We start from the raw sequence: 18403 nt of genomic DNA, 5'->3' as shown, positions 1-18403 counted from the left end.
TTAGAATTAAATACTCTGCTATCCCAAAAAACTGAAAAAGCACTCCGCTGGTCAAAAGCCTCATTTTTATTACATAGCAACTCAGCTTCCACTATGTTTGCTAGGAAACTGAATCACTCCCTGCGTCCCTCACATATTTATAAATTGCGTACTAACTTGGGTATTATCTCATCTCTGCCTCAGGAGGTTTTGGGCATTTTTGAAAATTTTTATTCTAATCTATTAGCCCCTCCACGGTCGGATTCTGTTTCACCAGCAGCCTCGTGGCTGGATTCTATACCCCTCCCTGCTCTTACACCTTCTCAAGTTGCTTCTCTTAATGCCCCCTGCACTCTGGAGGAGATAACTCGTGCAATTAGCGCCCTGAAAAGCTCTACTGCGCCAGGTCCGGATGGGTTCACTGCTAGTTATTACAAACATTTTGCCTCTACGCTGGCTCCCTATCTGATAACTTTATTTAATGATGTTTTGCAGGGGGGTAGGTTCCCGGAGGAGATGCTGTTGGCTAACATGTCTTTAATACCCAAACCACAGAAGGACCACAGCTTACCACAAAATTATAGACCTATCTCAGTAATGAATAATGATCTGAAAATATTTAGCCGAATTTTGGCGGACAGGTTGGCCCCTATTATCTCCTTTTTAGTCTCTCCGGACCAATCTGGATTTATCCCTGACAGATTTATCACTGATAATATTCGCCTCACGCTCAATGTTATTCAAGATGCCAATATACATTCTAAAGAGGTCCTTCTGATGAGTCTGGATATAAACAAGGCCTTTGACAGTGTTCTTTGGCCCTATATGTTTTCCTTGCTACGAAAAATGGGCTTTAATGACGAATTTTTAGCCGGTATACACGCCCTATATGACTCTCCGAAGACAAGAATTCGGCTCCCTGGCTGTAATTCGGACTTTTTCACATTGGGTAGAGGTACCCGTCAGGGCTGTCCCCTTTCACCCCTTTTATTTGCACTGGTGTTGGAACCTTTGGCAGTAGCGATCAGATCACACCCGGATATTTCAGGCTACCCATTGTTAGTCTCACAATTTAAAATGAGCATGTATGCTGATGATGTTATGCTCTTTCTTACTAACCCGTTGACTTCATTGCCTAATTTATGTGCCATACTGAATGATTTTGCTATAACGTCAGGTCTTACTGTTAATTTTACCAAATCGGTGGTTATGCCGGTTAATATTCCTGATTCCCTAAGTGCATCTCTCCGCAGTTCTTTTCCATTCCGCTGGTCTACAGACCGGATATCCTATTTTGGTATTAATCTCACTCCCAGTTATTCAGATATGTTTGCCGCTAATTATCCACCATGTATATCACGTCTATCTACTCTACTGAAGATTTGGCACGGTTACCCTATTTCCTTCTTGGGTAGAGTCACGGCTGTTAAAATGAATATTTTGCCTAAACTTCTTTATCTTTTTAGAGCACTTCCAGTCCCAGTCTCAAAAACGTTTCTGAACCACTTTCAGCGGACCATTAATAATTTTATCTGGGGTAATAAGCGTGCACGTTTTGCCTCAGCGATTTTATACCGCTCACAACGGACTGGAGGCCTCGGTCTTCCCAATTTTTGGCTATATTACCTTTCTGCTCGTTTTGCACAGCTATCTCAATGGGCAACTATTAATTCTCAGATCCCATGGGTCAAGTTTGAATCTCAATCCATACGCCCCTTCTACTTACCGAGTATTTTGTGGTCCAGGATCTCTCCACGTTCACTTACATTTTATAACTCCATAGTGACCCATTCAATGACACTTTGGTCCACATTCAAATTTAAATTAAAATTGGTCTCTCCTATTCCCCCCGGTATTTCATTTTTTGGTGATCCAACTTTTGCACCAGCTTTTTCTTCTCCTCAACTGTTTCGTTGGTGGTATGATCAATCTCTTATCAGATTATCTGATTTTCAAAGAGGAGGATCTTACATTACCTTTGATATGCTGCGCGCGCTTTTTGATATTCCCCTTCGCGAGTACCATCGTTACCGACAGATTAGACACTTTTTTGAATCACAATTTGGCCTTACACCGTCTTCTCCGATTTCCTTTTTTGAACGTACCAGCCGTGACTCTCCCAGGGGTAGGGGTCTTATTTCCAATTTTTATCACCAATCTTTACTTTGTCTTTTTCATACGCCTCCGTTGTACCGACGGAGGTGGGAGGAGGATAGTGGTGCTACTTTTTCGGATGAGGATTGGGATTCCATGGTGGATAATATCTGTAAAAGCTCTCGATCTCTTTCTGTTCGTGAAACGGCCCTTAAGGTTTTAACTAGATGGTATTATACCCCATCAAGACTACATAGATTGTACCCACAAACGTCCCCTCTATGTTTTCGGGGCTGTGGTTTTACAGGCACTTTGGTGCATATATTTTGGGATTGCCCGTCCACATCTTCAATTTGGCGCAGGATATCCGAGGTGGCTACCTCACTGGCGGGCACCCCAGTATGCTTATCTATTCCGACTTGTCTATTGGGGGCTCATATCCCAGGGGTCCCTGATGCCGTTATGAGATTGATACATACTATTTGTATTGCCACTTTATGGTCTATTGCTTTACACTGGAGATCCAATGCTGTGCCTTTGGCCTCCATCCTACACAGAATTGATGCTGTAATGCTCATGGAACGCATTCATTATACACTGCTGGATAAGATGCACTTATTTGATAAAAAATGGGAGTCATGGAGGGATTATAGACATTTATTGCATGATTGATAACGTTTTCAGTAAACAATGACTGACAGATACTGTTGGCAGATGTATCACTCAATTTCTCTTATCATTAACGTATTTCATGTACTTGCAATCTACTTTTCTTCTGTTTCTTCTCTTCCTTATTATGATATATTTTTCTGAATTGTACTTTTCAAAAGTGCCTTGTTTTTGTTCTTAATATTTGAAAATGTGCTGTTATTTTATTGTCTACTTATACTCAATAAAATCGTTTGTAAACAAAAAAAAAAAACTAAAGTGCTATTAAACCCAAAAGCAAATATTTATTGTAGCTTATCAATTCTTAGATGTGATGGCTGCATTGGTTTTCTTTGTTAGGCTTTCTTTCTGCTATTTTCATCTGGTGATTCAGCCAGTAAGTGTGTTTTTCAACAGAACAAGCTCTTTCAGTTATAAAAGTGAGACAAACTATTTAACTCTGGGGTGCTTAAAATAATCAGCTTTTATTTATGTAAATCCTTTATCCTAAAAGGGAAAACAAAGTTTGATGTAACTGATGATAAAGCATTAGCTGGAGTTTGGCCTCAATTTGTAGTGTATTTAAATCTGCTAGTACTTTTCACACTCCCTTTCTCCCAGGCTGATAATACTGCTGTCTAAATGTGCTCCTTCATCCAGAGTGGGGGCACTCTAATACAGGAGAAGTGTTACTGGACAGATCACCAGGTGAAAACAGGGGAAAAAGGCCTAAAAAAGGAAACTAATGCAGCCACCACACCTAATGATTGGTAAGCTGCAATATATTAGTTTTTTGGTTTAATAGTGCTTTAAGGGTCGGTGAGAGTGTTAACCTAAAGCCTAACCTGTTTTGTTATCAAGGGTTGGGTTAGGGTATGGTTGTGATTATGATAAGAGGTAAGCGTTAGGGGTTACAGTTATTAAGGTAATGGTTAGTATAAATCCAAATACATATTGGGGGCAAAAATAATGTAAGCAGTAAATTAGCATTAAGCCAGCCCTCACTAAGCTCTATAGCTGAAGGTCTTGTGGAGCAATTCATTCTCAGTCATTCTCTTGGTGGCTCGGTTCACCCTTCTCTCCAATCCTAGGGTACCTGATCTGTTTTCACATTAGAAATTGAAAGGCTGCTAGGTCACTACTTGGAAGTGGAGAGCAGGGTGAGCTGAGCTGATGAGTCACTGCTAGGAGAGGGGAGCAGGGTGAACTGTGCTGCTAAAATAAAGCAGTTGTAAAGGCTTAAGTTTTTCACCTTAACCACTTGCCCTCCAGAGGATTCACCCCCCTTCCTGACCAGGCCATTTTTTGCGATATGGGGCTGTGTTACTTTAACTGACAATTGTGTGGTCATGCAACACTGTACATAAATAAAATGTATGTCCTTTTTTCCCACAAATAGAGATTTCTTTTGGTGGTATTTGATCAAATGTGCGTTTTTTTTGTTTGTTTTTTTTTTCACTATAACTAAAAAAATCCCGACAATTTTGAAAGAAAAAACATTATTTTTGACTTTTTGCTATAAAACATACCCAATAAAAAATTAATCAAATCAAATTTCTTCATAAATTTAGACCAAAATGTATTCTGCTACATGTCTTTGCTAAAAAAAAAAATCCCAATACATGCAAATTAATTGGTTTACGTGAAAGTTATGGCATTTACAAATGGCGGTACATATACTGGCATTTTATTTTTTTTTATACTGGTAATGGTGGTGATCAGCGACCTATAGCGGGACTGCAGTGGGCATTCTGACACTGGGGGGTAGCTGACTAACTACCACTGACATCCGAATGACACTAATACAGTGATCAATGCTGATAAAAAGCACTGACACTATACTAATGACACTGGGCAGGAAGGGGTTAACATCTGGGGAGATCAAAGGGTTAACTGTGTGCTGTGTGTGTTTTACTGCAGAGACATACTGCTTTGTATTTCTCTGTTGTGCAGAGAAATACAAAGCAGCATGTCCTTTCTGACAAGAGAGAGACCTGTGTTGTTTGTTTACAGACAGGTCTCTCCTCTGTTAGCTTTACCCTACGATCGCCGAGTGCCGTCCGGGAATCGGTGATTGACATCCCTGACCTGCAATTGCGGTATATACAGTACACGTGATTTTGCGCAGCCCTGCCGCCCTGTAGCAGTACTTTTGCTATAGAGCGGCGGGCAAGTGGTTAATGTATTCTCTACATTAAGGTAAATAATCTTCAATGGCCATCTCCCCCCAGCCCCCAAAATATTTACCAGAGCAGGATCTTGATCCAGCACTGTGCCTGATGAGCAGCGGTGCTGCTCTCTCTTTTCTCACAGGACATGGAGGCAGCAGCGGGAGCCATTGGCTACTGCTGCTGTAAATCAAATCTTGTGAGGGGGGAGTGAGGGTCAGGGTTGAGCCACTCTTTGTGTGTCAATTGACACAGCCTGGCTTGGGATTGTGCCCACATGTGTGCTCCCATAGCAAGTGCTTTGCTTTGGGGACAGATAGAAAAGAGGAGTAACAGACTATGCCAGTGGGGGACCCCAGAAGTGGAGGTTCGGGGCCGCTATGTGCATGACATGTTTTGTTATTTAAAAAATTATAACTTTATAATCACTTTAACTGCAAGGAGCGGAAACAGGGTGAGCTGAACTGCTGATTCATTGCTTGGAGATGGAGCAGAGTGAGATGAACTACTGAGGTACTGCTGGGGGGGATTGCTAAACTGCTGAGAAACCAGTTTAAAGTGGAGCCAAACTTATCTTTCCTTCAACCGTCCTTGTCCCTTGATGACATCTTATGCTGGGTGCTGGTCTAAGGCCGTCTTTATTGGCTGGCGTGGGGTGACATCACTCCTGTGCATGCGCAGGAGTGAAGTCATTCCGGCACACAGGTGCTGCATTAGAGTGTAATCTGAGCTGTGCTATCTCACTATCCTTTGCAAAAGACAACTGTGAGCAGGCAGGTAGGTTTCTTTTATTGCAGAAGAGACATTGTGGTGTAGATTTACTAAAACTGGTGCACTCAGAATCTGGTGCAGCTGTGCATGGTAGCCAATCCGCTTCTAACTTCAGCTTGTTCAGTTAAACTTTGGCAATAAAACCTCGAAGCTGATTGGTTTCTATGCAGAGTTGCACCAGATTTTACACGCTCCAACTTTAGTAAATACACCCCTGTATGTCACTTCTACAATAAAGACCCTGCCTGCTCATGGATTTTGATAGCTGGACTTTAATTTCGCTTCAAATGGCTGCAAGGCTTTGGCTGTATAGGTGGGCCACAGGCACACTTTAGCGTATGGAAGGCCCAGATAATTTCATGCTAAAAACTGCACCAATTTAAAATAAACCCGCAATAGCTGTCCCCTTAAAAATTGCTTGGCTGTCAGACACTTGATCTTCACACTCCTTTGAGTCAGTGACTCAAAAGCATTAAAACCACTGGATCAATAAGGCAGCCAGGCAGCTAGCATTTTTTTTTATAAGTAAAGGCCAGCAGTGCAGCCTTTGTCATTCTCTCAGCACACTGCAGGATGGACGGATCCTTTAAATAAGCCAATGCATGTTGTGCAAGACTGATTAAACTGCCCAGAGTAGACAGGCTTTGTCGTTTTCCGATATTCAAGTCTACGTCTGGTGAACAAACTGTTCCGTCTCCCACTGTAATAATGCTAAAAAGGTATTTTTTTTTTCTTGAAGGCAGAAAAAAAAAAATCCATAAAATGATTTAATGCTCGTTTTGTTTTGTTTGATTTATTCATAGGGAGCAGTTTTTTTTTCTTTGGGAGGGGCAGTGGGGCTATACTGTGTGACTGATGTGTTGGAGATCTTTGTGAATATATAACAACAGCGTACCGCCACTGAAAGGTATTACAGTATGTCAATATTCACAGTGGACAGAATAGCAAGCCATTGTGGTGTTTTCAGAGGTAATGATTAACATTACGCTTATTTAAATAATGCATAATTACCACAGAGAGAAAGACTTTACCTGGAATGTGTCTTTAGAGAAAATTGTAGCTAGTGTATTGTTTACTTACATTAGTCTAAAATGTCTGCAGCCACTTCCCAGGCTGACGGATAATTATTGCCTGCAGCACTAGGCAGTCTGGACGGCAAGTTCCAACCAGGCTTGGTGTGATCTTTCATTTTTGCTTCACTTTTAGAACTAAAAGAGGTTGCTATTTTTTTATTTAGTTTTTTTCCCCTCTGATTAATTTTGAGTTACTAGAAGAAATGGCCATTACTAGGTAATGGAATGATCTCTAATGTTTTAAACCAGCCATTCTCAACACGGGCTCTGTGGAAATCTCTGTTTGCTAGAGGTTCCTTGAGCTCTGGCTAATTGACCTCTCATCTGAGAGTACCTGCATAGTTTTGTGGCCAACATCACCTGGTAGAACCAGCAGTAAAACATCAACGATCTTCTTATTGGTCTGTAAAGTTGGTATTCTTCCACTGACCAGCACTATAAGGGGCATTATTCCCACAGACCCCCAAAGAAATAGTATATTCTTTCAACTGACCTCCAGAGGGTATTATTATTAATATTATTAATATACAGGATTTCAAAAGTGCCAACAGTTTGCGCAGCACTTTACAACGCAAGGGCAGACAGTACAGTTACACTACAATTCCATACAGGAGGAATCAGAGGGCCCTGCTTGTTAGAGCTTCAATTGTAAACAATCTAACAGGGTCAAGTGATAGAAAAGGTAGTAACTGTGGGGGGATGAGCTGATGGAGAAAATAAAGTGCAGTTATTAGGTGGGGGCAGGACAGACTTCTCTGAAGAGAAGGGTTTTCAGGGATCTTTTAAAAGTAGACCGAGTAGGAGACAGACAGATTGGGGTAGGGAATTCCATAGAATGGGAGGAACTCAGGAAAAGTCCTGGAAGCTAGCATGTGAGGAAGTGACAAGGAAGCTACAGAGCAGGAGGTCTTAGGAGGAATGAAGAGAACGATTTGGTTGGTATTTTGAGACTAGGTATTGATGTAGCTGGGGGCCCATTTGTGGATGAGTTGTTGTTAGTATGTTGAATTTAATTCTTTAGGTGAGGGAAAGCCAGTTGAGGGATTGGCAGAGAGGAGTAGCAGACACTGAATGGTTGGTAAGGCAGATGAGTCTGGCAGCAGCATTCATGATGGAAGAGGGGATAACCTATGAGGAGGCTGTTGCAGGAGTCAAGACGAGAGATGACCAGGGAGTGAATTAGAAGCTTTGTGGTGTCATTGGTTAGGAAGGGGCATATTTTGGAGATGTTGTGAAGGTTGAGGCGGCAAGCTTTGGACAGTGATTGAATGTGGGACCGAAAGGATAGTTCAGAGTCCAGGATAACACCTAACACCTTGGCTTACAAGGATGGGTTGATAGTCGTGCCATCGATCTTCACAAGAAGCACATGGGGGAGGAAACATTATGAGGTCAGTTTTGGATAGATTGAGTTTGAGGAAGTGGTGTGACATCCAGGCTGATATGTTGGTTAGTAAATTAGTGATTCGTGCGGAGACTAATGGAGTGAGCTGTGGGGTAGAGAGAGAGTTTTGGGTGTCATCAGCTTAGAAATGGTATTGGAAGCCATGGGAGGCTATCAGCTGACCCAGAGATGTGTAGATCAAGAATAGGAGAGGTCCAGGAACAGAACCTTGGAGGACCCTGACGCAGAAAGGAAGAGGAGAGGAGGAAGTAAAATTGTAATTGATGCTGAAGGTGCAGTGGTATAAGTAGGATGATAACCAGCGAATAGTACAGTCACAAAGACCAAAGGAGTGGATTTTTTTTGAGGCAGAGGGGGTAGTCCACTGTGTCAAAGGCAGCAGAGAGGTCCACTGTCCATTGGTTTTAGGTTGCTAGAGGTTCTTTGAATTGTGGCTAATTGACCTTGGATCTGATCATTCCTGCATATTTCTGGGGCCAGTATCTCTTGGCAGAGCAAGTGGTATGACACCAGCGATCTTCTTAGAGGATTGTAAGGATGTCAATCTTCTCACTGACCTCCAGTGTAAGCCCTAGTTCACACACCTATGTGGTGTTGGAAACGCTGCAACCCCTGTGCGTTTTCCGCACCGCATTGCAATCGCACTGTTTTGCAATCTGCCGTGTGTGTAAATTCAAAGTTAACAGCACCCCAATAGCAGGTTGCAAACACAGTGTGTTTGCCTGCACTGAATCGCATGCTAAAATATGATCACGCAATCCAGTTCCAGTACCTGCACGTTTTTTGTGCTATGCTGTGTGATTTGAACCATTCAAAATGAATGGTTCAAATTGCATCACACAGAATCGCATGTGAGTTGCACAGGAAAGCAGTGTGGTTCCTGTTGGATTCACATGCAAGCTATAGTGTGAACCCAGGCTAAGGCGCATTTTCTCCTTACTGAGTATCGATGTAAGAAGTGACCTCTCTCACCAACCATAATGTATGTGGTCACTAACCGCTAACCACAAATATAAGGTGGCTTTTCAGTGAACATTAGTGTGAGGAGGCATTTCTCCACTGGTCACCAATGTAAGAGAGTCTGTCTGTGGTTCTTTTCTCACATTACTAGTTTTCATTTTAATTTTGGGGCTATTATTGAAAATGATTTTATGATATAGAGCAATGAGGTTGTTAAAATGATCAAGCTTGGGTGTCAAATACTACAAGTATACCACATTCATTATTGTTTTATTTATTATATCTGACACTTTCTGATGCTAACTTTCCGTGAACTGTAGACATCATTTTTAGCATGTTTTCCCTGAGACCTGAACATTTTTTCAGGGATCCTCTGCAGTAAAAAGGCTGTTTTAAAGTGCATCTAAACCCAAGAATATTCCAGTTTACCAGGTCTTGAATTTGATGGCTGCATTCATTTATTCCAGGAACTACTTTTTTTTTTTTTTTTTTTTTTAGCTACTGATTATGCCAGTGACACATTAATCCTAGACTGACCCCACTCACTCTGCATACTGTGCTACCCTAGCAAAAACTACAGAGCATCTCCCCTTCTCCTCTCCATAACTTAGGGAGAGGTGTTTTGTAGTTCGCGAAGCAGAAAGCACGGTTTGTTATAACCTCACAAGAGTTTTGGCAGGAGCAAAAGGAATGTTTGTATATATTGAACAAATACAGCAATTCACTTTCAAATGGTATATTTAAAGGACCAGTTATTTATTAAGGTTTACGTAAACCTTTTTACGCAAGCCTATCCTGCATCTGTAGTTCCCATCAGATAGACATATATATACAATAATGAGCTGCACCCCCCCCCCCGCGACAAAAATACATGATTTAAATTAAAAAATACAATGAGCCTGTGCTTTTTTAATGCAATCTATTTACAGCATAGTAGTAAAGAAACCCTCTTTCTGTTGCGGCTTTTTACACTTTCCACCCGATGGTTGCTGGTCAAAATTATGTATATGCAATATTCCATATTTACTTGAGAACACAGAAACTAAACAATATTTCAAAGGGATTATTTACCAATGGTGAACACAACAGAGATTACTGTATGTGATAAAGATAAGCATGCTTGTCTGAATAGCAGAGTATCAGATTACACACACCAATACCTGTAGATTTTGCAGCAGCAGTCAACAGTTGCAATGGTAGTGCTGGTTTCTTATTAGAAAGTCCAGCATGCTTAGAAAAGGGAATTTTTTGGGTACTGTAGAGTAGGAAATAGGATTAACTGAGAAATCTTAACTCACTAAGTCCCTGAGATATGTGATGAAAAAAAAAAAGATAAGACAAAAAAATTTTGGGGGGTTAAAAAAATAAAGTAACACCGAAGCACATAACATCCCCCCAAAACAACTTTTATCTCCCCCCCCACCCCCACATATATGCACATAGGAACATAATCGCACACGTTGGGGCGTCTACGCATGAAAACGTTGATTGCAATACACGTTACATATTGCCACGCACGCTGCAGTTAAAACAATCATTTTAGCACCGGACCTCCGTAACGCTAAACTGATGACCTATAGGGGCTTTTGGAGCATCGTCTATAGAAAATATAGGGTACTGAAGTTTGACGCAATTTCATAGGTGCACACAAATTTAAGGTTTAGCATGTTTGGTATCTATTTACTCGGCACAACCATGTCTTTTAGATTTTACCAAAAATATTTGGGTCATTTATTGCGTTTGTTTGCCCTAAAATTCACTTTAGTGTGATCTTTACAGAAATATTAAGTTTCCTAGACCTGTGCAATAATATTGTGTGACATAAAAAATTGGAACTACCATTATTTTATTCTCTAGGGTGTCTACTTCAGAAAAAAATATAATGTTTGGGGGTTTTGTGTAATCTTCAGGCCAAAAATTATTTTTTAAACGTGTGCAACAAATGTAAAAATGGCTCTGGCAGTGAAAAGGTTAAAGTTAGCTGAGGTTTCATTAAACAGATTTTCCTTCACTTCTTCTTTTTGTTTTCTGTCTAGCAGAGTTGGGTTTGGCTAGAACCCACATCTGTGATGAAATCTCTCTGATGCAGCCCCAGATAGCAGTAAAACCCAACAGGGTTCCTAACCCTAAGAAAACAAGGACCTTCACCAACAGAGCTTGGTATTGTGATTTTCTTTTCCTTTTATTCACATAAACAGACATTTCGGGGTTTATTTACTAAACCTGGTTGACTCAGTATCTTGTCCACTTCTGCATAAAAACCAATCAGCTTCCAGGTTTTATTGCTGAAGCTTAACTGAACATGCTGAGGTTAGAAGCTGATTGGCTACCATGCACAGGTGCCCAAGATTCTGAGTCAACCAGGTTTAGTAAATAAACCCCTTCAGGTCTTCACAGGATCCCTTTCTTTAAGCAGGATGCTTGAGGCTTGTGATGCTTGTTTCTTTATATGAAAAAATAAAAGATTATCATTATACCAAGGTGTGCTGGTGAAGATCACTATTATCCTATGATTGTATGGTGGTGCCATCCACCAATTCACTGTAGCACCCTGCATGAACTGAAGGCAAGCCTGTAATGTGTGCGAAGGATACAATACAACTTCTCTAGGGATCCATATATTTCCCTTCTCTATCCAAATAAAAAAAAAAATGTAAATAATTTTGTCTTGATACACTTTAACCAATAGCAATTATTTTGCTGAAGTCACAATGAAAGTAGTTTTTTTAATTTGTTGCTGTGGGTTACTGCTCTTTCCACATAACTGTCCATCATTAGGATAATGCTTTTAATTCACATAATGTTTACCTCTTATATAACTGTATACATGCATTTATGTGAGTATATACAGTACATTTTTTGTTAAATGGAAACCTTTCTGTTTGTAAGTCTTATTCTCTTGAAATAATAATGCAACATGGTATATTTATGAAATGCTTCTCTGTTCAACTAAATAGAAAGTGGGAGGAATTTCTGAGAAAATTTCATGCTGCTAAATCTCGCTAGATTTATTTTTATCAAGTCAAATTAATGCAAAATCCCAGTGCAAGCCTTTGAATTTGGGGAACTTTGGAGGAGGGTCACTCCCTAATGGTAATTATTGGTTTTACATTTATTTTTTCACAGGGGAACTGATCACAGCCGCATATGAGCTTGGAGTAAGTATTAATTTTATTGTTTAATCAATGCTCTCATTAACAGTTTTAGGAATTAGGCAAGTTTAATTAAGCATGGAGCAAAGTAGATTAATTTATATTTCAAATCACGGTTTTACCAACTTATAAGTACAGTATGCCACAATTTACTTTAAGTTTTAAATCCAATTAAACAAAATTATAAAGCAAAGATTTTACTGTATATACAGTTGCATGGCTTATTATCAACCCAAAATTTGGATAAGCTGGGGAGAATGAACTAAATCGGGTTAACAGTTTTAATAAGTTTTATTATTTAATAAACTTAATTATGGTGTCATGATCCCTTTAGGTAAGACTCAAAGACTGTTAAAGTGGCACTAATCTGGAGACAGTGTGGTCTTCACAAGTATTCAGTGGCAGTGGTTTGGTGGAGGGGCATTCATAATCTAAGAACAATATAGGTCATAGGCTAAATATAAGTCTGGCCATTAAACAAAATAAAATAAAGAATAACGATTATACGTATTTGATTGATGGGAGGTATTTACAAGCAGTGTAACTACAGAAAGATATAGCAATTCCTCTGACAGCCACATCAGCCAGCTATGCTTAGGAAGGTGTGGATGAGGAGCACTGGATCCCTGAGTCTTTCTGAACTTTCAGTGCAGACTACATTGGGTAGAGTTCAATGACCCTGATAAGGAAGTTCTAATGAAGGGGCCTCCTGGAGGTGCCATGGATGAAAGCCAAGCAGTGTTAGAAGTTCTGCCAAGTCAGTGGTTGTGAGTTCAGAATATATTTATTTCCTTATAAAAATCTGACAAAACAAGTCAATGGGTTTTGGGGTTACTACGGTTCCTCCTTCACCAGGGTTCAGTGTGCTGATTGAAATACAAAAGTATTGGATTCAAAATTGTTGGAGGATTTGGGGGATGGTAATTGTTGGTAAAGTAAAGCAGACTCTTGTGATATGTTTTTGCAGGCTATATAGACCTCTATAGATCTAATGTGCGTAAATCTAGGTGTAAAATTACCAATGAGGATTATAATGAGTTTTTGGGGTAAGCAACCATTTGCAATAATGTATCTACAGGAACCATTTCTTTGGTTAATTTTACATGGGGTCATATGTGTTACAAATAACATTGGGAATTTAAATTCTCACACCACAGGACCCACACTAGGTTACCTAATGTTCTCATATTTACAGCTAAACTCCAATTTTGATGAGTAAAAGACAATCCCCTCAAGGGAAACAAAAAACTTTGCACACACTTTTGCAAAGTTTCTGCAGGTTCTCACCTTTTTTTCTGAACTGAATGGAGGGTTATTATTTGATTATTAATGCCTAAACAGTCTCTATATTATAATAAGAAAAATAGCACCATGTTCATATGTTTAGCAGAAAAATCTTAGCAAAATGTAATTTCTATAGCAGGGGTGGCAGCAATTTGGCTTCCGGCTTTGTATAAGTATAATTCTTGCTCTTGGCAAAGCAACAATTATACTTATAGGGAAAAGTAAGCATGTGACCAGCATACAGCACAACCTCAATTTGTCATACTGCAGGGGAGTTTCCTTTTAATTTTTGCCTCACTAAGAAATTACAGCTGCTACAGATTACGATAAAGAGGTATTTTTAATAGCTAACTCCCCAGTAGAAATTCAGATGACCCTTAAAAACCTAATAAGGCCTCTTACCCTTTCTAACTCTTATCCAAAACAGAAAAAAAAACTTTGGGTATTTTGGGTATACTGTATGTGTACTTCAAATATTACCATGCAATATAATGACTAAACTGTTATTAATACAGAAATGTTGTAAATTAGTTTCTGGGTGTGTGACATGACACGCAAGAACCCAAACTGTGCCCGTAAATAAATAGTTGGCTTCTCCAAATAATACGTAAGGCATACATGTTCCTAATGATCGAGGCTATTCCATGTCTGTGTGTTAGTGCAGCGTGTGTTACAAAAAAACCCCTACATGTTGTATCTGAACCTTCTGGTCTCAGCTACTTCATTGCAGAGTCGATGCAGCTTCTAAACCCTCTCCTCTCCTTCTACTGCCCAATCACAGAAACCTTTGTATTATGGAAACTCATTCAAAGGGTTTTGTGAATGCGCACCCAAGGGGAGAGGTGGGAAGAGATGCTGCCTGTGCTTCTTTCCTCTAAGAGCCCTGAGTGTCTCCATCGGGAGCTCCATAAACCTGCCAGATGTACATCTAATACAGATGAGTTCAGGGTGGTGGCGTGCACTCCTCTGGACTCAAAATATGCCTACACATTTATCAAAGTGGCTGAATTCCTGGAATTCAGTTTTAACTATGACACTGAAATCATTTTGCAAAGTCTAATCTTTATTGTGGCCTAATGTACTAGGCAGCTCTCCACAGAAGCACAAATTGTATATTGACAGTTTGGGTACCCACAGCAACTTTAATGCCTCTGTATGCGAGCCTGAGGGTCTGTATTGGCAGGCATTTGTTAGTGTCTTTTTTCAGGAATTTTTCCAGCATGACCAATAAACAAAATGAGGAGGAACCACAAAAATCGGCCGATGCCATTGCCCCACTAACAGTGTGAAAATCGGCCGATTATTCTTTCGGACGAAAAATCGTCCGATTTGCGAACTGTCTATGGCCTGCATTAGGCATACTTCCCAACTTTATGAGATTGTAAAGAGGGACATCTTTAGTCACATCATATGAAGGCAAATAGATCATCCCTGCCACACTCACAATTATGCTGACCATGAAGAATTAATGGAGTTAAACTCACAGATATTTTTTTCATCCCTAATGAAAAGGTTGGCTGTATATTAATGTAGTAAAACAACTTTGGTGTTTAAAGCTGAGTTATGGATTATTTTGCATAACTAAACTTCAGCTTTAAATTGTAAACTTATAGAAAACTTTACATCAGAACAAAAAAAAGGGATGGCTATGGAGGAAAGAGGGGCAGAAAAATGTGATTCCAAAACATGTAATTCTCTCCAAATGAGGAACAGTTAGAAGTGGTGCTTTAGGGTGTATCTTGATGGGCTGCAATGGGCTAATGTAGTATACGTTGAGATGCTTCTGAGATAACTAAGAATCAATTGCTGGTGCAGTTGACCTGCTTTCAGCTGAATTTGGTTTCCCATAGACTTTTATGATAAAGAAAACAAAACATTGGCTCTTATCCCAATCCTTATCTTGTGGTTACAACAGGTGAAAGATCACACCGGATAAACCTGTACTTTTACCCACCTTGCATAAAAAAGTCTTTGGCAGACTGTACCTTCATCCTGCAGAAACCTTACTAATACTGCAGTTCAGTGTTTACTAAGTCCGGCACCCCATAGCTCTTATTAGCACCAAGTGCATGCACCAAGTTGAGGATAGGATCTGGATAGGCTGATTATGATTTTCCATAGTAAGACCCCATCTTCCACTTCTATGACTAGCTTATGCTCATGACTCATAACAGAGCTACAGAGTGCCAAACATAGAAAATATACATTTTTCTTGTTATTTCAAAAATTCAGACCTACAGACATCAATGGCAGAATGGAGTGAATAGGAATGCTAAATGACTTCAACTAGGAGACTATAGGGATGGATTTTATTGGTTTTGACAGGAACAATATCTAATCAAAAATGTAGTCCCCTCCAGTTCAGTTTATTTTTCTGTTTTTTTTTCTCCAGGTTGCTCATCCTCCTGGGTACCCCCTGTTTACTCTGCTTGCTAAAGCGGCAATGGTTTTGATACCAATTGGCTCCATAGCATATCGTGTCAATCTTCTTTGTAGTCTGTTTGGAGCAGCAGCTGCATCTTTGTTGTTTAGTGCAACATTCAGGTACTAATTTTCATTATTTATAAGTTTTAAGATCAATACAGATAAGGTCAGTACAAGCATCTGCACAAAGGCATCATAACACCCATGCTTTTCTGACCGCCATCTACTTCTAAGATGAATGTCTGTTGTAATGCTCTCCTGGTGTTGCTGAGCACTGCAGAACAAATTAGTGGGCATATTCTGTGTTGCAATGTTTTCCAATTCCTATGGAGTTACATTTTAGCACCAACTCACCCTTCCTGTGTGTTACAGACTGTGTTTAACCATAAATGTGAATGCATGCTGGTGGATGGACATTGAGTACTCTATATCTCAACTCGCTGCTGCTAACAAAGGCATAGGATTGCCATTAATTCCTAATGGCACCCTCATGCAGTTGAAAACTCAGCACTGTTTCCCGTGCTGGGAACTGCATATCACTATGCGATATCTCCTGCACTTTTGGAAAAGGTGAAGGAACTTTTTCCAAGCTTTTTTCTTAGCTACAGCAGCCCATTCAAATGAATGTACTGCTGTGCCTGAGCAAATGCGGCCACCAGGAAACCTGCATAGCCTTCCATTTTTCTTCCTTTGTACTTTGCCTAAAAACACAGCCATAAATCACATCAGTAATAAAAGAAATATGTAAGCTGCTACTAGTGGCCTCGTACTAAAAATGCTAGTTGCCTGGCTGAGCCAGTTCAATGATCTAGACTAGAGTAAGCAAACACATATAATCATAGCAGAGAAAACCTTTTTTCCTTTCTGTACCTGTGCTGTGTCATGGATGGAAAGTCATGAAAGCAACGCATTAGAATGACAGCCAGGCAATTTTTTTAAATGAGTTGTCATCAAAGTCAGCTTACATCTTTTATTCAATGTATCACTTTGTTTTATATTATATTTTTGGTTAAATTGTATTTCTTTATTACATCCAGATGTTAAAAAAATACAATTTATAGACTTTGAGTATAATCTTTTTATTTTTTTCCTATCCGGTATTTATGAAATTTTGTTTAAGAACAGTTCATGTTCATCTATTTCCAGCTTACAGGTGAAGCTCTAGGCAGTTGTTCCATGTTTATGTGTCTATTCCTAACTGCTTTTCTGGAAAAAAAACAGTTACTTACAAATCTCAGTAGCTCAAGCTTACATTTAAGGCCCATGCACACCAGTCTTATCAGTTCTGGTGCACTAAATGCACACTCGTTGTGCTGCGAGCATTAGGTTAGCCGATTCGATTGAATGGGTTGCCCAAGACATCACAGCGAATCTGGTATTGTAGAGCACCACATGCACAGGGTGCCACGACTGCGTACCAACGTACATATAGTGTGTTACTGCAATGACCTGGTGTGAATAAATTTCTAAACTCACAACTGAATGAGTGAGATTTCCTTCTCATCTCCATACTATCCTGGTTTGAGTGTTCTATGCATAATATTTAATAGTATTTAATATTTTATATGCATGGCAAAAATAAAAAGATTTAAAATAGTTTAAAAACATAAGTTGTTAAATATTCAAACTAAAGAAATACTTAAAAATTAGCTCAAACCGTTTCAATTTCCATTGAAGTGATTCTTTCCATCCCATATGCTGGGTAAAGTGACTCCAAGAATGAAAAGCAGGCGCCCCTATGTACTTCTCAAGATCTTTCAGAGTTCCATGGGACTCCTGTTTTTTGTAGTGCTCCAAAGTGCCAATGTCATTTCTTTGGGGCTGTCTTCAGCCTAGGAACTCAGTCCGTTGAAGTCTATTGTGCATTAATGCACAGGAGCAGCCAGGGCAGTTAAGACTTGCACTCTTGGGTGTGAGTGAACAGCGCAACTATAGCCACTGCATAGAAGTAAAGTTGCATGTATAGAGGGGGAGGGTGGTTTAGGTATGTTCATGGCCAAAAAGGATAAATACACTTTTTTTAAAGTGCACTTATCCTTTTAAGATAGTTCTAAACCATAACGGGATGGCATGTTCTAATAGACTATCCTGTATAAAAAGCAGTTGCCATATTTTTTTCATATATATACTGTGATTTGCAGCTTAGTCCTGCTGATTGCCTGCATCCTCTTTCAGGCACCTCCTATCTACAGGCAGTAGCTCTAGTATCAGCTGCACATTATTGTCCTGGCTTCCTAATAGTGACAACAGCAGGTCATACCTGCACAATGTGTTGTCACCACGGCAGCCTGTAATCTCCGCCAAGGTAGCATATGACAGGATGACAACACAGTTGGGAGACAGTAGTCACCCCATAACAGGAAGTGCTTAAAGTACTTCCACTGCAAGTACATTGAAAGCTGTAACTTGAAAGCAACGTTTGAGATTACATTATTATGATACAGT

The 18403-nt window shown here is 39.8% G+C and overlaps 1 protein-coding gene across 3 annotated transcripts in view; it reads left to right on the top strand.

Annotated features, from left to right (window-relative positions):
• Positions 1–18403, top strand: part of TMEM260 (transmembrane protein 260) — a 153489-nt gene that overhangs the window by 16999 nt on the left and 118087 nt on the right. For 2 of the 3 annotated variants that reach the window (XM_089661146.1, XM_089661148.1), the window contains exons 3-4: positions 12225–12256; positions 15927–16078. In XM_089661146.1, the coding sequence (XP_089517272.1) occupies positions 12225–12256; positions 15927–16078 (184 nt within the window). The remainder of the gene's footprint in view (positions 1–12224; positions 12257–15926; positions 16079–18403) is intronic. The other variant, XM_089661147.1, reaches the window with a different exon arrangement.

This window comes from Staurois parvus, unplaced genomic scaffold (assembly GCF_062004578.1).
Source record: "Staurois parvus isolate SC_StPar_1 unplaced genomic scaffold, SC_StPar_1.0 ptg001316l, whole genome shotgun sequence".
Classification (NCBI taxonomy): domain Eukaryota; kingdom Metazoa; phylum Chordata; class Amphibia; order Anura; family Ranidae; genus Staurois; species Staurois parvus.
The sequence above is the reverse complement of the archived record's forward strand: the minus strand, read 5'-3'. Positions and strand labels throughout refer to the sequence as shown.